Source organism: Lissotriton vulgaris, chromosome 2_1 (assembly GCF_964263255.1).
Source record: "Lissotriton vulgaris chromosome 2_1, aLisVul1.2, whole genome shotgun sequence".
In the NCBI taxonomy this organism is placed as follows: domain Eukaryota; kingdom Metazoa; phylum Chordata; class Amphibia; order Caudata; family Salamandridae; genus Lissotriton; species Lissotriton vulgaris.
This window is the reverse complement of record NC_141687.1, coordinates 1,840,544,170-1,840,559,373: the sequence shown is the minus strand read 5'-3', so window position 1 is coordinate 1,840,559,373 and position 15,204 is coordinate 1,840,544,170. Positions and strand designations below refer to the sequence as shown.

The following is a 15,204-nucleotide window of genomic DNA, read 5'->3' as shown; positions in this document are numbered from 1 at the left end:
GAACAGGCACCCTCGGCATAAGCAGTAAACATCTGGGGCTCATGTTGATTACAGGACCCCCCTACCATGTCCCCATCGCTACAAAATCCTACAGCCTGATGGATGCAGGGATGTCATAAAAGCAACACACACACACACAAACAAACCAAATATAAATCATTTAATGCAACTCACAAATGCGCCGCTGGAACTGGCATGCTTTTTAGGGAAGATCGGCGTTATCAGTGGGCAAGCAAAACAAGCCCAATCCCCTTGAAAGGGGAGCTCAAAACCAAAACGATATCTTAAGAAAAAAGGCCCAACTGATGGTCGATATTAAAAATTGCAAAAAGAGTAGTAATGGCTAAAGCAGCCCCTTTGAAGCTTGGGAACGGCATTTCAGCCTGTGCTCCAATAGCTTCAGAGTGCAGGACACAAGTCAAAACATGCAGTCGCTAAACATGCAAATGAGAGGGACAAATGCTGCATTAACATGCAAGCACAGGCACACAGTAACAGAGTAGGAAACCAAGAAAAAATCCCGTGCACTGGCGGCAGATTAGCCCCGCACCATGTGACTCTGGGCAATAGCTTGCTTAATCTTCCCGACGGCCCCCAGCGCCTAGAGACCCTTACGGGTGATTGTGCGCTTTACAAATGTGGATTATTATTATTATTATTATTAGTTAGTTCCTGCTGCGTTGGAGGAATGGAAGAGAAAAAGGAGGGACAAAGAGGCAGGACAAGCCACTAGCAAGCAAGGATTTTTAAAGGACAGAGACTAATGAAAGCAAAGCCAAGCAAAGGGAGGAGTTGTACCTCCACAAAGCATATACAACAGGTCACTAAGCTACAGCACAAGAGCTGCCTAGGCTCGACCTATACAGGCCTACAAAGTAGAAAATGCTATCATTGCCAAATACAGCTGTAGCAGAACAGCATGCTGTGTCATTCATTTGGGCATGCAGCATTTTTGCTCTAGAACCTTAGTCTTCAAACTGTGGGGGGTTCCCTCCTGGCAGGCGCACACTCCATCCCACCACTTAACCTTCCATTGTTCCTTCCAGGCCGATTAGGCTTCGTGTGTCTCAGCCCGGGCTGCTGCTGCAGCTTGAGCTGCTGGGGGCTCGTCTGGGAATGGTCTGGAGTCTTATCTCCGGCACGCCTGAGTTTTTCACAGGTTTTTAAAGACCATGTGCAACCCATGTATATCTTGGGCCTCTCCTGGGGCATAATTCCTGCCGCCCTGTTATAGTTCTCAAATTAACACGTTCATGTTAAACGACAGTCAGCAGCGTTTAATAACAAGACAATTTTAACTTGACAAGAATAAAATTTCAATTTGGAGAAGAGTGCCGAGGTTGTTTAAAATGGGGTTGCATATTACCTTCAAGAATTACCTGCGCCATAAGTTCATATTTTTTATTTTCTCAAGGGCTGGATGTACCGTTATTAGTCCCAATTACTGAAATCTTGTGGATATAAACGGTCGCTCCAGCTGCTTGAGAGTAAGATATTCCCTTTGGCACACATTGCAAATTTCATCCCGCTCCGAACTTAGTAGGATCCCCGCACCGTCTGTCAAATGCAGCCAATGCTGACAATCCGATTTTTTCTTGTATCAAAAACTATTTCAACTCGTACACAGGTTAAGATCACACTAAAAGAACTTGCATCATCTAAAGTATAATACCTGACCCTAGACGGTATCGTTTTATGTAGTGTTTCTTGTTTGGGCTTTTGTTTGCCCTTTACTACTGTTTCGATGTCGCAGGTAAAGGGGCAGGGCTATGTGTTTAGTGCTTTACCCAGGCTCCACTTCCTCAGTGGATGGACTTGACCCAGCTTCAAAGCGGAGTTGAGTCTGGTGCTTCCTTAAATGAACTCTGAACATTCGTGTCCATATTTCACCCATGTTCCTATGTGTAGCTAGCTATACACCTTGTGTAATTGACCTGCCAGACACTAGTTGAGCACTGCTAAACTTGATCAATATTTTTTGGGTGGGTTACATATATCCACCACTCAAATAAGAGTTCAGTAGTTGAGGCTAAAGGCACTGCAAGATGCTCACAGTGCCTGTCAGTGGCTCATAAGGCTGCACATCCAATCCTTGGCCACTGCACAGAACACACAGACTGACGGTTACTTATGTGCTAATGGTAATTGTGGGAAAGTGTACAAAGGAGGTACACGAATGTCTAAATGTAGACACCATCCAAGTAAAAGGAAATGCAGCGCTTACAGGTGAGTGGGTGGGCTGTGTGTGGGGGATGATGATGTTGAGGCTCTTAAAGAAGTACGTGGAGGAGAGAGTGAAAAGATGGTGCTGAACATCAAATAGATGATGTGTGAGATATGCAGATGAAGAACATCAGAAAGATGTTGGGAAGAAAAGAGCATAAATATCTCCCAGGGAGACTGCAGAGGAAAGTGGAGTGAAAGGGAGAACAGCAGTGTTTGACACATGCTGAAGAGCACTAACCCCTTCCACAGTCCTTAGTAATGTTTCATTAACAGGCTCATATTTTCAGAATTGAAACATTTTCAAATCTCCTTCATAGCAAAATTACTGTTGTTTTAGGTGTGTGTGACATGTCTGAATTCAATAATAGATAACTCCCTGAAAGGCACCCAAACACAGGACATTGGGCCCCGCAATGTGAAGCACAGAATGTTATCTAACATATTTTACGCAACATCCTTAATTGTATATTGCACATCTGTAGGAAAGGAAACTAGCTGTGCTCCTTTAGCCACTCCCCTTTAAGAGACCTCCCTTCCATTTAAAGCAACGGACTGATGGGTATAGATTCACTGAAAAAAACTACAATTAAATTGAAGTTATAGTTAGGATTAGTCATAACACATTAAAATATGCTTTAAAAAAGCTTCTTCGAAACCCATAAAAAACATAGTTAAAGAAAATGTATGGTTATGATTTAAAACCGGAAAGCCACTGAGAAACCAGGATCCATCCCAGTGGCAGCTGCTACTGGGCAGCAGTGGTGAGGCGGGGAGGGGAAATGGGGGTGGTTTAAAAAAGAAAAACGGAAAAATAAATAAATAAATAAACTTACCCTACCGGCGGCTGCCTCTCCTCCGTCCTTCCACAACACAGGAACAGGAAGCACCCAGGCTTCCAGACCCCTCTAGCCAATCACAACGCTGCAATGCAGCGCTGTGATTGGTCCGAGCACCGTGGATCGGCGTTCAGATGGGGACTAGGGTTCTGTGCATGTTCCTCACCAGGCTGTGTATTACAGCCTGGTGGGGAACATGCACAGTGCGCATGAATGGTTGGCCAGACTTAGACGGCCGGACAAACTGTCATGCGCACTTTGGGAGTGTCTCCACTCCTACCCTGCTCTTTGGGCACCTGGAGATCCACTAGTAAAAAATAAAATGATAATAACCAGGAGTTATTATCATTTTAGCTTTCTTGTGTGGCGAGGCTCCTCCGCCTTAGCTGGACCCCAACTTAAATGTGCCAATTTTGGTTGACTCTGCAATTCATAACACATAAAACCACTAAACAAACCATACATAACCACCAAGCAAACCATAACCTCGTTTTCAAATACATTCAAGCAGCTTCAGTCAAAAAAGAGTTTGGGGGGGGGGTTTATCACTTCAGCTGAGAAGCTGCTTTCTTGACCATGGGAGGAGTCAAGATTATTTTACAATATGCTTCACCACTATAGTATACCAACTTATATAACACCGGTCTACCAAAATCTAAGTAAGGTTGAAGGCCTGAAGTTTGGGAAGATGAGACAAATATGGACAGAGGATGTGGGGCTCAAACTTATAGATGGTGACCAGAAAATAATCAGTGTCGAGATAAATAAGTAAATTAGCTTCAACATCCATTGCCACAGTATTTTTCAGTACATAGACTATCTTACACCGACAGAAAATGAGTACGTTTGCTAAGGAATTATCACTCCCATGCACCGGGTGTGGTACTCAGTTAGGCAACAAATGATGAGGGGATGTTTCAAATTCAGCCCTTTGGGCTGCTTATATGCATTTTGAGAAAGTAAACCAATGTTCTGCGAATTAGGACTCATGTGTGGTTATGCTGGGAAGGTGACAAGAGCCCAAGAGGGATCAGGTTATGAAAAATCTAATCTTTTGGGATCATTATGGCTTGCACCTCGAGTGCTCATAGGTGGAGGTCACCAGAAATTCCAGCTTGCTCAGAGTGAGTGAATAACATGAAAACAATCACGCAGAATGAGGAATGGCACTTTGCCTGCAACAGCCACTTGTTCTCTTTTAATCAAAAACAATGGAGCGAGCTTAATAACTGGGTCAATGAACTCCGACCAGGTAGATAAAGTAGGACCTAAGGCAAACGTGGACTTATCTATTCATGTATTTTTGCATGAAATGTATAGCATTCCACTATTTAATATTAACTTAACATCTATGTGCCTTGCCAGATTTCAGTACCTGGAAGCTATAGATAAATATAGCTATTTATACTTTCAAGGTACGTTTGTGTGGAGATCACACTGATAAATCTATTCTTACCTACATATACTTACCTTCACAGTACTATAGAACCAGATATTTTGGCAATAAGATTTTTGGAGCATGATATTAAAAACTCAATATTTTGGTAGACTATCCTCAAGACTTTCTGTTTTAGAGCACCCCTGCTTGGGAAAAAGTAAAGGGCTGGGGCTCGAGTCACTATTTGGGGGCATTGCATTTAGAGAAAACAAAAAAAAGTCAAGAAGCAACGAAGCAGGCGGTAACATGGAGGTTTGCCATGAAAGCCAATCACTGATTAGTTTGCAGGCCATGAATGTCTCCCAACAGCGTACTACCTGTCGCATTCGCCATCACTGTGCTACCTCGCTTCCCTCAACTAATGGAACAGCATTAGCTAAGATGGCACAAAAAAAAGCAAGCAAGGGGTGGGAGATCAAGAAAACACAGTGTAAATTAAAAAAAGAAAATCAGCAGATGCTGGGGTAAATTCTCTGATTCAGGGTATAGCCAGAGGCAATACAGATTGGTTACTTACTTTGGTTGGGAGTCAAAGAATATAGTTTTTTTTTTAAAAAAAAGCAACAGAGAAATCTATGAGCAATCTATAATAAAGGGAACTTCTAGTTCATTACTCCAATACTAAGTTACTTACCTTCAGTAATACTCCTTCCTGTGTATACTCTATCTACCTGAATATTCCTCACCTTTTGAATATTTCAAAGCAGCAGACTGGATCCAGATTTTTAATGGCTATTGCTTCTGCCTGCCAGTAGGAGGCACCAGCAGAATGTGACAGCCTTTCACAACCCCAGGAAGTGATAGCGCATATAGATGCATTCGTTTGCTTTGTTCACTTTTCTATACCCTCAGGCGCTGATCCTTCATGAGAGACTGTAGGTGATAGATAGTGTGTTGTTTCTATCTTGTGACATTGTTAACTGGTACAAGAGTACACTATACAGAAAGTAAAAGAGGTAGGGTAGTGAGGAATCTGTGGATAGCTAGAGTTTCCCCCAAAATAGCATTACCAAAGGTAAGTAACTATGTCTTCTGATGGATACTTCTAACTGCAGATGTGTCACCTTTTGTATAGCTACCAGAGCAGTACGTCGTAAAAGTTGGCAGGAGTTAATACAGACCTAGAAGTCCTGCAGAACCAAGTGGGCAAAATGGCCCCCTCTGAGGACCTGGTCTTCAAGGCAGTAGTGCTTGGTGAACGTATGCACAGATGCCTATGTTTAGGACAGGAACACCGCTTGCCAAGGCTGTTGAAGCAGTCTTGGCTGTTTTGGGAAAGGTAAGGTTACACTTCCCACTATTATTGGGAAATTATGTGGGGTATTGACCTTAACCATGATGTTGTTTCAACTGAGGTTTTTTAGGGGAATTTCAAATAAAAACATTTTATCTTCAGGGTACAGAACCATAATTTCCCTTTGACTTTCTGTGAATATCTTTCACCCCCGCCCTGCTCCAACACCCATCTTTCCCTCTCATTAGCTCTCCTACGTGGATTTTCTACTTGATGGATAACAGACATTAAGTTGGAAGGTTCTTCTGCCAATTAGATTTTTTTTCCGTACTGGGAAAATATTCATCCCTGTGGCAAAATCTTCCCTTCCACCTATCAAATATGATAGTGTATAGTGCTCTCTTCTCTTTAAAACCCTGGAACTGCACTGCCTCCTGGGGCAGCTACTTAGTAGAACATCTGTGAATGCCCACAAACATATGGCTGTAGCAATGTTTTCTGCATGCTGCTTCTTCGCCCCCTTCCCCGCTTATAACTCCTTCTTTCATCCCTGTAGTCCAGAAATAAGGCCACCAGAACAGTCGACTTTCTGGCAAAGTAATGGCAATGTTGCACTTCAAAATTTCCACTAATCCATATGCTGGTGGTGGTGGGGTTCTGCATCTTCCTCTTTAATGCCTGCACTTAGGGTTCCTCTAAAATAAAGGTCTTCAAAATGTTTTGATCTGAGCCCCCCCCAAAATATTTTGAAGCCATGGTCCTTCTGCAAAACTTTCTGGAAAGTCTGGGAGATTGTGAGGGTTAGCGCTGAGCACGGGGGTGGGGTTTATGGGATAATATATGGGGCACTTTTCAATAGCTCATACTCCACACTAAGGGGGCAATTACGATGTCAGGCAGACTTGCGTCCGCCCAACTCCATCTTGTAAGCGGGACCAACCGACCTCCGGTCGGCGGTCCCAACCGCCTCATTAGGATGCGACCAAACACTGTTTGGCTAATGGGAGGTGTTGTTCATCCCTGCACCCCATTGCAGGCACCTCAGTGTGCCTAGCATGAGGTGCAGGGATCAACAGGGAGGCACCATAGGTGCCCCTTCAGGCCCAACCTGAGCCCGCGCACACAAGGGGGTCCTGCTGTGGGCCCCCAAGCACACTTTCCAACATGGTTTCCATGTCGGGCAGGCTGCTATGGAAAACATGCCAGAAACCGTGCATCGTAATACCAAGGGCAGAAAGGCCTGCCCTTTGGGATTTCGAGCTGGCTCTGACTGGCCAATGGGCTCCTTGAGCCTGTCGGAAGCCAGCCAGAATGACCGGCCGGTTTCAATTCCGACTGGCTGGTACATAATCAGCCAGTCGGAATTGAAGCAGACGATGGGGGTCGGAGGCTTTCCAACTTCCATTGCAATAGGCCCCTTAATGTGAGACGTACAAAAGAGCAAACACATAAAAAACTGAACTAGACAAAAAAACTACTCCCATTAATTGAGGTCTACCTGCTCTTGGGTCCCAATGCAGCTGCGTCTTATGGACTAATGATAGCTGCTAACTTTAATAGTAGGCTATCCTCTCTGCCTCTTTCACCCCTTCCCCACCACATCTGGCCATCACTCCATTCCTGATACAGATTGTCTGTCCCTTTCAGTAAAAATGAACACCCACATTATTGTCCACCTCATCCCTAATGCCTAATGCTATCCCCATGTCCTATTCTAAGGTATGAGACAGTCTTAATTGTGATGCAGTGGGCCCTTCACACTCCTGGGCCCCAGTGCCAATTCGCTTGTTTCACTAATGAGACCTACAGCCTTGTGAACGGGAAAGTCTTCTCTGCCCCTTGTTAAAGTCCTCCTCCCATCCTCCTTTCTGTCATCACCTTGAAGCCTAATGCTAAGGTGTCTCCTGTTCTCCAATTATGCCCTCTCTTGAGCCATTGGTCCGATGTCGAAAACAATACTGGCACAGCATGGGTGCACTGAGCCCTAATGCAAGAAAGTAATGAGCAAACCAGCCTTACTACAGCTTTAGCAGGGCCCTTACAGGCCTGGGTCCAGTTACCTCTGCGCCTGCAGCACCAATGATGCCTACTCCTTTCCACATTCCACTAGCCATTATTTCTAGGCCCGAAATCCAAAAAAGACTGTCAACCCCTTTGGAAAAAGGGGGAAAATATCCACACACGCGCCCTCACCCCCTCGATTACTTGTAATCTGACCTCCAATGCTAACAAGAAAAATGGCTTCTCACACCTTTGTGCCAGAACCACACCCGTTATCGGGGTCAGTCGCCCCTCACACCATTGTCCCAGACCCAATGCATCTGTTGCACTAATTGTAGTGATGGCCCTTTAAAAAAAATGTACCTACATTTTTCAATACTTTCTTCAGGGCATCTCTATGGAGAAGGTGGGAAGCTGTCTCATTTATAAATGAAAAATTTTAATTCCACATAACACTGCCTCCTCTGGGCCATCTCTTTGATGCTATCCATGGATATCACTCAGTTACTCTTTCTCCTGGGCCATTACCCAGAAACCCTAGGGGTCCGGACGATCAGTCCTCTGAATATGACCCTTTTGGCACCCTGCTTTCTACCCTCTCAACTCACCTGAATGGACATCTGCATGTTAACAGAGGCCAAAGTTGGCAGGCTGCATGAGGACTAAGGTGCCAATGTGTTTTTAATTTTACAAAAACTGTTCCCATACTTTTTGTTTTAAAAAAAAATCAAATTTGTTAATGGGGAGCTGGAGGTAACTCTGCATGAGAGTTAAAGGAGGGGTCCAAATTGATTCAATTTATGGAGTCACTTGAAGCATCATGATAAAAAAAATCAATTATTTTTTTAGAGGTGATGTAAGGATGCTCGGTTTTGTAAAGTGTCTTTTTAATGGACTTATAAAAAAATGCTTGAACTAGATTATTACTAATGTGTATTCTTTGAAAGCACTTGTTTTATCTTATTCAGGGTCTCTGTAATTATGCGATTGTGCAGCCGCTGTATTTGTCGCAATATTATGGATTTTCTGCATTTCCCATATAATCCACCACCTGCAGTAGAATATGCAGATTTTATCAAAAACTATTTTGTTTCTAGCTCAAACGGATCAAAAGTTACTAAAAATATGGTGACGTGTTGTGCTCATCGGAAGTCCCTCACAAAGGGTAAATGACCATCTTTCAGTTGCTTATTTCTGTATTTGGCTGTTACATTTGCGTTAACGTTGAAATCTTTGCCCAGACAATACTATCATTTAAAAAATAAAAAATAAAATTAAGTAATATAATAAAATAATGTGCTTCATTATACTGCATATTTTGCCTTTTATTGCTGCATAATTAGTAAACTCTGCCTCATAATTTGGTGCTCCCATGCCATATAATTCCAGTGGCCCTGATCACATACACAAAATCATTGTGTGGCAGCCTATCTTATACAGTGTTTAGTACAATTTTAGAATAATGCCTTACATATTCACATTGCTTTCTGTTACATGCTGGGACCTTATAACACTATAAATATGCAAGTCGTTATTATGCACTGCACCAACCAGGATTCAGTTGTGTGACTTTCTGATCTCACATACATACATCTGCAGTGATCACATTAACCCGGTTTCATAATGTGAACTAGTGCATTTCCCATCATTTAGTTTAATGTGCAATTTTTTACACATAATTTTACATTTTAAGGGGTGTGCATGATTGAAATGCAGTTGATATGAACCTGTAAATATTACAAAATACTTATAGAATTTATTGCTTTTAACTAAGCCATTGACCCTGTCACCCCAGGCCTCAGGATCACATCAGCCTTACTATTTTTGACAAACAACTTTCATGTAAATGAAGATTGCCTGGAAAAGGAAAAATAAACAAAGTTAGGCTTGCAGGCCATCTTCATTCACAAGTACTTAATGAGGCATTTGACCCCCCCTCCCCCTAGGAATGCTGCCACAGACCACTAGGGGGACGCACCCCCAGTTTAAAGACACCTGCTCTTAAAGTATTCGCTGAACCAGTACCATGTGCCCTGATGACTATAAACATAATTATAATCAAAGGTATACAGAAGGTATTCAATTTGCTTTTGCGTAATTATGCAAAAGTAGGGGGAAATAATGTACAATTACTTAATATGCAAATCGGTCAATTAGCGCTTTAATTTAGTTTAAAATTCGTTCTTGTGTTACTTTTTGATGCAAAATGCATTTCAAGTGGGAAAACAACTGCTCCAACCTAAGGGTGACACTTGAGTCCAAACTCAGCTGGATAAAACACATATAGAACTTGCCAGAAAGCATCAACCAAACTGGCTGCGTTGTATCCACTTCTGAGGACCAAGTTGATGTCTATGCGGAGCAAGGTGCACGCAATCACCTCAATTATTCGACCAACAATAACATATGTTTCACCGGTATGGAGTGTTTGCCATCCAAAGTGTCGGAAAGACCTGCAGAAACTACAGAGGAAGGCCTTCCGGAGAGCTGCAGGTGCTCCCTGCTTCACAAGAGCCACAGACCTCCACAGAGATCTAGGCTTTGAGATGTTGGACGGCCATCTCCGCAAACAGAACAAGAAATTCTACAACAAATTAGATCAAAAGCAAAACCCACTGATCAAGAAACCTGTTGAAATGTCTGCAGGCCTGTTTGACCGCTATCTGCGTTTCCCAATCACAGCGCTGACCGTGTGAACCAACTTCACCTGTGACAAAGTGTCACAGATCAATTAGAAAACCAAAACTGAGACTAAAAAAAAATTCTGAATGATGAGTAATGAGGCTACCGCCTCTGTATCCAAAACACACCACTGTCAGAAGGAATCTGACAGCCAGAGAAGACGTCTAGGCATTACGCACTAGAAAAATATAGCAAAAAACACAAGTGCCACAAACGGTAGCAGCTCATGACTTGGATGTTCACGTTGTCCCTACATTATAATGTTTTTATGAATGGCAGCGTAATTACGTGATGTGGCATAATTATGGAAATTTCATGCAACAAGTGTAACACAAAATACCCAAAAATGTGTATTTTGTCTGGTCCTAGTTACCATATTCACTGCTGACCGGTGCGTAACTACAGTGTCCAGTGAAAACGCACCCAATGTGGCTATGGCATACTTTCCAAGTGCGACCAATAAGTACACAGCCAGTGTGATGGGCAACGTGCCCGTGGCGCTGGTGGAGGGGGTGGGGAAGGGTTGACATACTCTATTGCATATGTAGCGATGATACACACTCAGTATGACGGGAAAACATACCCTATGCGCCCAGCAGGAACACGCCCAGTGACACCAGTGGGCACACCCGATGCCAGTGACCGCTGTTAGTTAAGAGATGGACGCGGAGGGATACATAACCGGATTAACCAGAGCAGGACCGACTCACCTCGAGTGACTGTTCGGCTCCGGTAACGCGATGAAAAGGCCTCCCTCCCCTTTGAGCCCCTGCCTCACCTCTACAGCTTAAATACCAGGGCTGGCTCAATAGGTGGGTGCTAGAATGACCCCAGCGCAGACCCTCGACCCTGCGCATTGATATGCTAAGCGCAGCCGGCCCTGTGCACAGAATCCCCCGAAAGCGAAGAAAGAGCCCTCGTCCTGCAGTGCACACATTTTCACGGACCCCGTTCAGCACAAATTGTAGCCACACAGAATAAAACAACGTTGAAGCTGGAGCGCCATCACCTCATCCCCGCCAGCCCCGGGTCCCCCCTCCCCTCCTAAGAGAGGACAGAACGGGAGGTATTAGAATGGGTGGACGGGAGGGGGTGGGCAGATAAATCGCGTCTTTGTCTTCAATTGTTTTCATTTACTACAGTTGCTATTTCGGTTCACAGAAACACTTTTAGAGTAATCAACGTACCAGTGTATTCTGGGAGTTGTGGTCTTTCTTTGCTTCCATTTGATCATTTCCACTCACATATATGAAAACGTGGTGTGAGTGTAGTTCCCCCAGAAGAAACCCTATGTTTACCATATACACATTTAACATGGGCATAATAGATCTGCTGCAGTTTGGGATTTTTTGGTCATCGGCAATGGGGAACCAAAAAATGTTGAAGTATTTTTTGGCAATATATGTAATCCAGCAAACTCTCTCTAACTACCTGAGCCTCAACAGACCCGGTGAGTGTACTGGTTTACAATGCATAGGTGTGCATTGCAATTCTCACTTGTTGTTGCATATCTCAATGTGCACCTCACAATCCTTTACAAGCCACAAGGGGAACATCCTGACAAAGGGGGGTTCGGGCCTTCCTGCTGCTCAGAAAGGAGAGCACAAATGGCTTGTAATAGGAAAACCCTATACATTTAGTGTAGGATCGTGTGGATGATATACTGTTTATTTACTGCACTCCTGGAATTCACTGCAGCAGAGCTCTCACCAACGTGCATGTTTATCACCCACTCTAAAAGCATCACTTTTGTATCCCTCAGTATGTATTTTACTTTTTAATCTATACCATAGATGTATTTGGCTAGAAGAATCAAAAGATCAACGATTATAAAGAAGCTGTTGTTGGGTCGGTGATGCTGGGATCACATTAGAATTTATAGAGAGCAGTGGATCATTTTGTGTTGTAAAGGGGAGGGAAACTGCAGAAAGTAAGAGAATTTTGAAAATAATCCATGTGACTCAAAAAGCAGGGTCCATGGATCTATAAATCGACAGGACCGGTTACATATGTATGTGGAACACAAGCTGGACCAAAATGGAGGACGCAGACTCACCAATGAACCTGCTGACAAGATGGGGGCGAAGAGTGGTATCAGATTTTTTTCAGGCCAGCAGCAGGCTGGGTCTTAAGGATGGAGGTCAGAGAGCCTCATTGGCTGTAAGCACAGCCTGACACGCTGGGTAAAGGTTCTAGTCCCGGAGAGGTTTACTTGATGTGTTGTGGAGGAGGCACCTCTGGAGAGGGAAGTTTGTCACTAAGATAACAGTGTTGCTCTAAGTCAGGGGTCTCCAAAGTCGCTCCTGGAAGGCGGGATCCATACCAGATTTTTAAGATAACTACCAGTGGTGGCCGGCACAGATCAAGAGTGGTGAGCGGGCGGGGCAGAAGGTAAAACAATTACCTTATCACCGCCGCGTCTCTCCAGTCTGTCCTCTGCTCAGGAATCAGCTGGAACAGGAACCAAAAAGCACTGAGGCTCCCCTGACTAATCACAATGCTGCATGCAGCGTTGTGATTGGTCTGAGCACCTTGGTTCGGTGTTCAGCCAGGGAATGGGGGCCTGGGCATGTTCTCCATGCAGGCTGTAATGCAGCCTATGTGGAGAACATATGCAAAGTGCCCCTGACTCAGGCTAGCCATGCGTTCATGCGCACTTGGAGTGGGTAAACCCCTCCGTCCCTGCCCTGCTTTGAGAGCAGCGGTACAAAAGGGGGTGGTGATGGACGGAGCATCTGAATCAATCAAACACTCACACCCAGTCAAAAGATCTGGGTTTAATCCATCACCGTTCTTTAGCCCACTCTGCCACCCCAGTTCAGACATGGCTATATGCAAATCAGTCTGACCCTGTGCCTCATGGGAACAGTCCAGCCCGAACTGCCAAGCCATGTCTTCCCTGGACCGGAAACAAGCTTCCGAGGACCGGTTTCTGGCAATCCAGCCGTCTTCATACCCTGCCACACTTATGGCGGCCAAAAGCGGTACAAAAGGGGGTGGTGATGGACAGAGCATCTGAATCAATCAAACACTCACACCCAGTCAAAAGATCTGGGTTTAATCCATCACCGTTCTTTAGCCCACTCTGCCACCCCAGTTCAGACATGGCTATATGCAAATCAGTCTGACCCTGTGCCTCATGGGAACAGTCCAGCCCGAACTGCCAAGACATGTCTTCCCTGGACCGGAAACAAGCTTCCGAGGACCGGTTTCTGGCATTCCAGCCATCTTCAGCCCAGCTTGCTTGAATCCAGTGGCAAAGTGAGCAAGGGACTCACGTCTGAGCATACCCTACCACACTTATGGCGGCCAAAAGCGGTACAAAAGGGGGTGGTGATGGACGGAGCATCTGATCAATCAAACACTCACACCCAGTCAATAGATCTGGGTTTAATCCATCACCGTTCTTTAGCCCACTCTGCCACCCCAGTTCAGACATGGCTATATGCAAATCAGTCTGACCCTGTGCCTCATGCTTTGAGAGCAGAGCAGCCCGAACTGCCAAGCCACAAACGAGTAGGAATAAATAAAATGATCATAACATTCAGTTATTATCATTTTATTTTTCCTTTAGTTGCATTGCTTAATAGCAGTGAGGGTGACGCTCCTCTGCCTTAGCAAAGGAGCCACCAATGATAATTACATTTATCTAAATGGGGATATGCTAAAAATCTGATACGGATCCGGCCCTCCAGGACCGACTTTGGAGACCCCTACTCTAAATGGAGGTTCTGGCGATTGATGCATCGGAATATAAAGGAGAATCAAGCATCAGAGAGAGCCACATAGTAAGACGAGAAGGGCGCAACAGGTACATAAACTTTATCTGCTAAACAAGGGTGGCTTTGAAAGTCCACCGAGAAGAGCGCTGTACAGCTGTCAACAGGCTCTGTGTGATTAGGGTGATTCTCAGCCAGTCCTAACATTTCAACCAACTTTAAGCATACTGGTGCCCCAGTTTCACATTTCCCCTTATGAATATAGGCCTAGAAGTAGTGGAAAACTTACTAGTATTGGCTGAAAACCAGGACTGCCTGAAAGTTGCACTCATGACCCGGGGCCTCTGACAGTGGTAACGTTGTTGATACAACCGAGTCAGACCAGATGGGCCTTAGGACTAGAATATTTGGGGGTTCAGCTTTGCCCTGAAACGACATTACGGATGGCTGCTGCTTGGCTTATGAACGAGTAATCAACCACATGGACCTCATGGCACTATGAGAAGGCAGCCACTACAGATGTTGGCATCTGCTGAAGTACAGAGTACTGTGCAGTAAAATGGCCTCTGCATTGTGGTAATCTTGCGCCTCAGATCAGTTTTACTATTCCTACATACAGTGACTTGCAGTACTCGAGAGGTCGAAAGATGAGGGCCCGGGTGGTGGCAGCGAGGTTACATCGAATATTGTATAATGTTTGATGTGATTGCTGTGCTCACTTTTTAATGCTGTACGCAGCCACCGCTCTCTCAAGCACAGGGATTCTGGTAACTTTTATGCCTATGCACTGCTTGGATCTCTACTTGCTGCTGTCTTCCTTAGTAAGGCTGGGATACGTCACTCTTTCTGTCATATCTGATTGTTCTGGGCTTCCTACCTCCCACCCTGGCTTTGGGCTGAAAGCCTCTGCATTCCTATGCTGCTTGGTTTGATGGCTCGTGCTCCAACTACAATTGCTTCTGACATCATTGTCTGGTGTGTATAGGCGCTGCACCGCACCATAAAAAAGCCAATTCATCATCTCTCTTTTATTTCATACTCAGCCCTCTATGGGGCTCTGACACACCA

The 15,204-nt window shown here is 44.6% G+C and overlaps 1 protein-coding gene across 1 annotated transcript in view; it reads right to left on the bottom strand.

Annotated features, from left to right (window-relative positions):
- Positions 1–15,204, bottom strand: part of LOC147733376 (gamma-crystallin A-like) — a 79,600-nt gene that overhangs the window by 44,651 nt on the left and 19,745 nt on the right. The window contains exon 2 of the mRNA XM_086956346.1: positions 11,128–11,203. Within this exon, the coding sequence (XP_086812472.1) occupies positions 11,128–11,203 (76 nt within the window). The remainder of the gene's footprint in view (positions 1–11,127; positions 11,204–15,204) is intronic.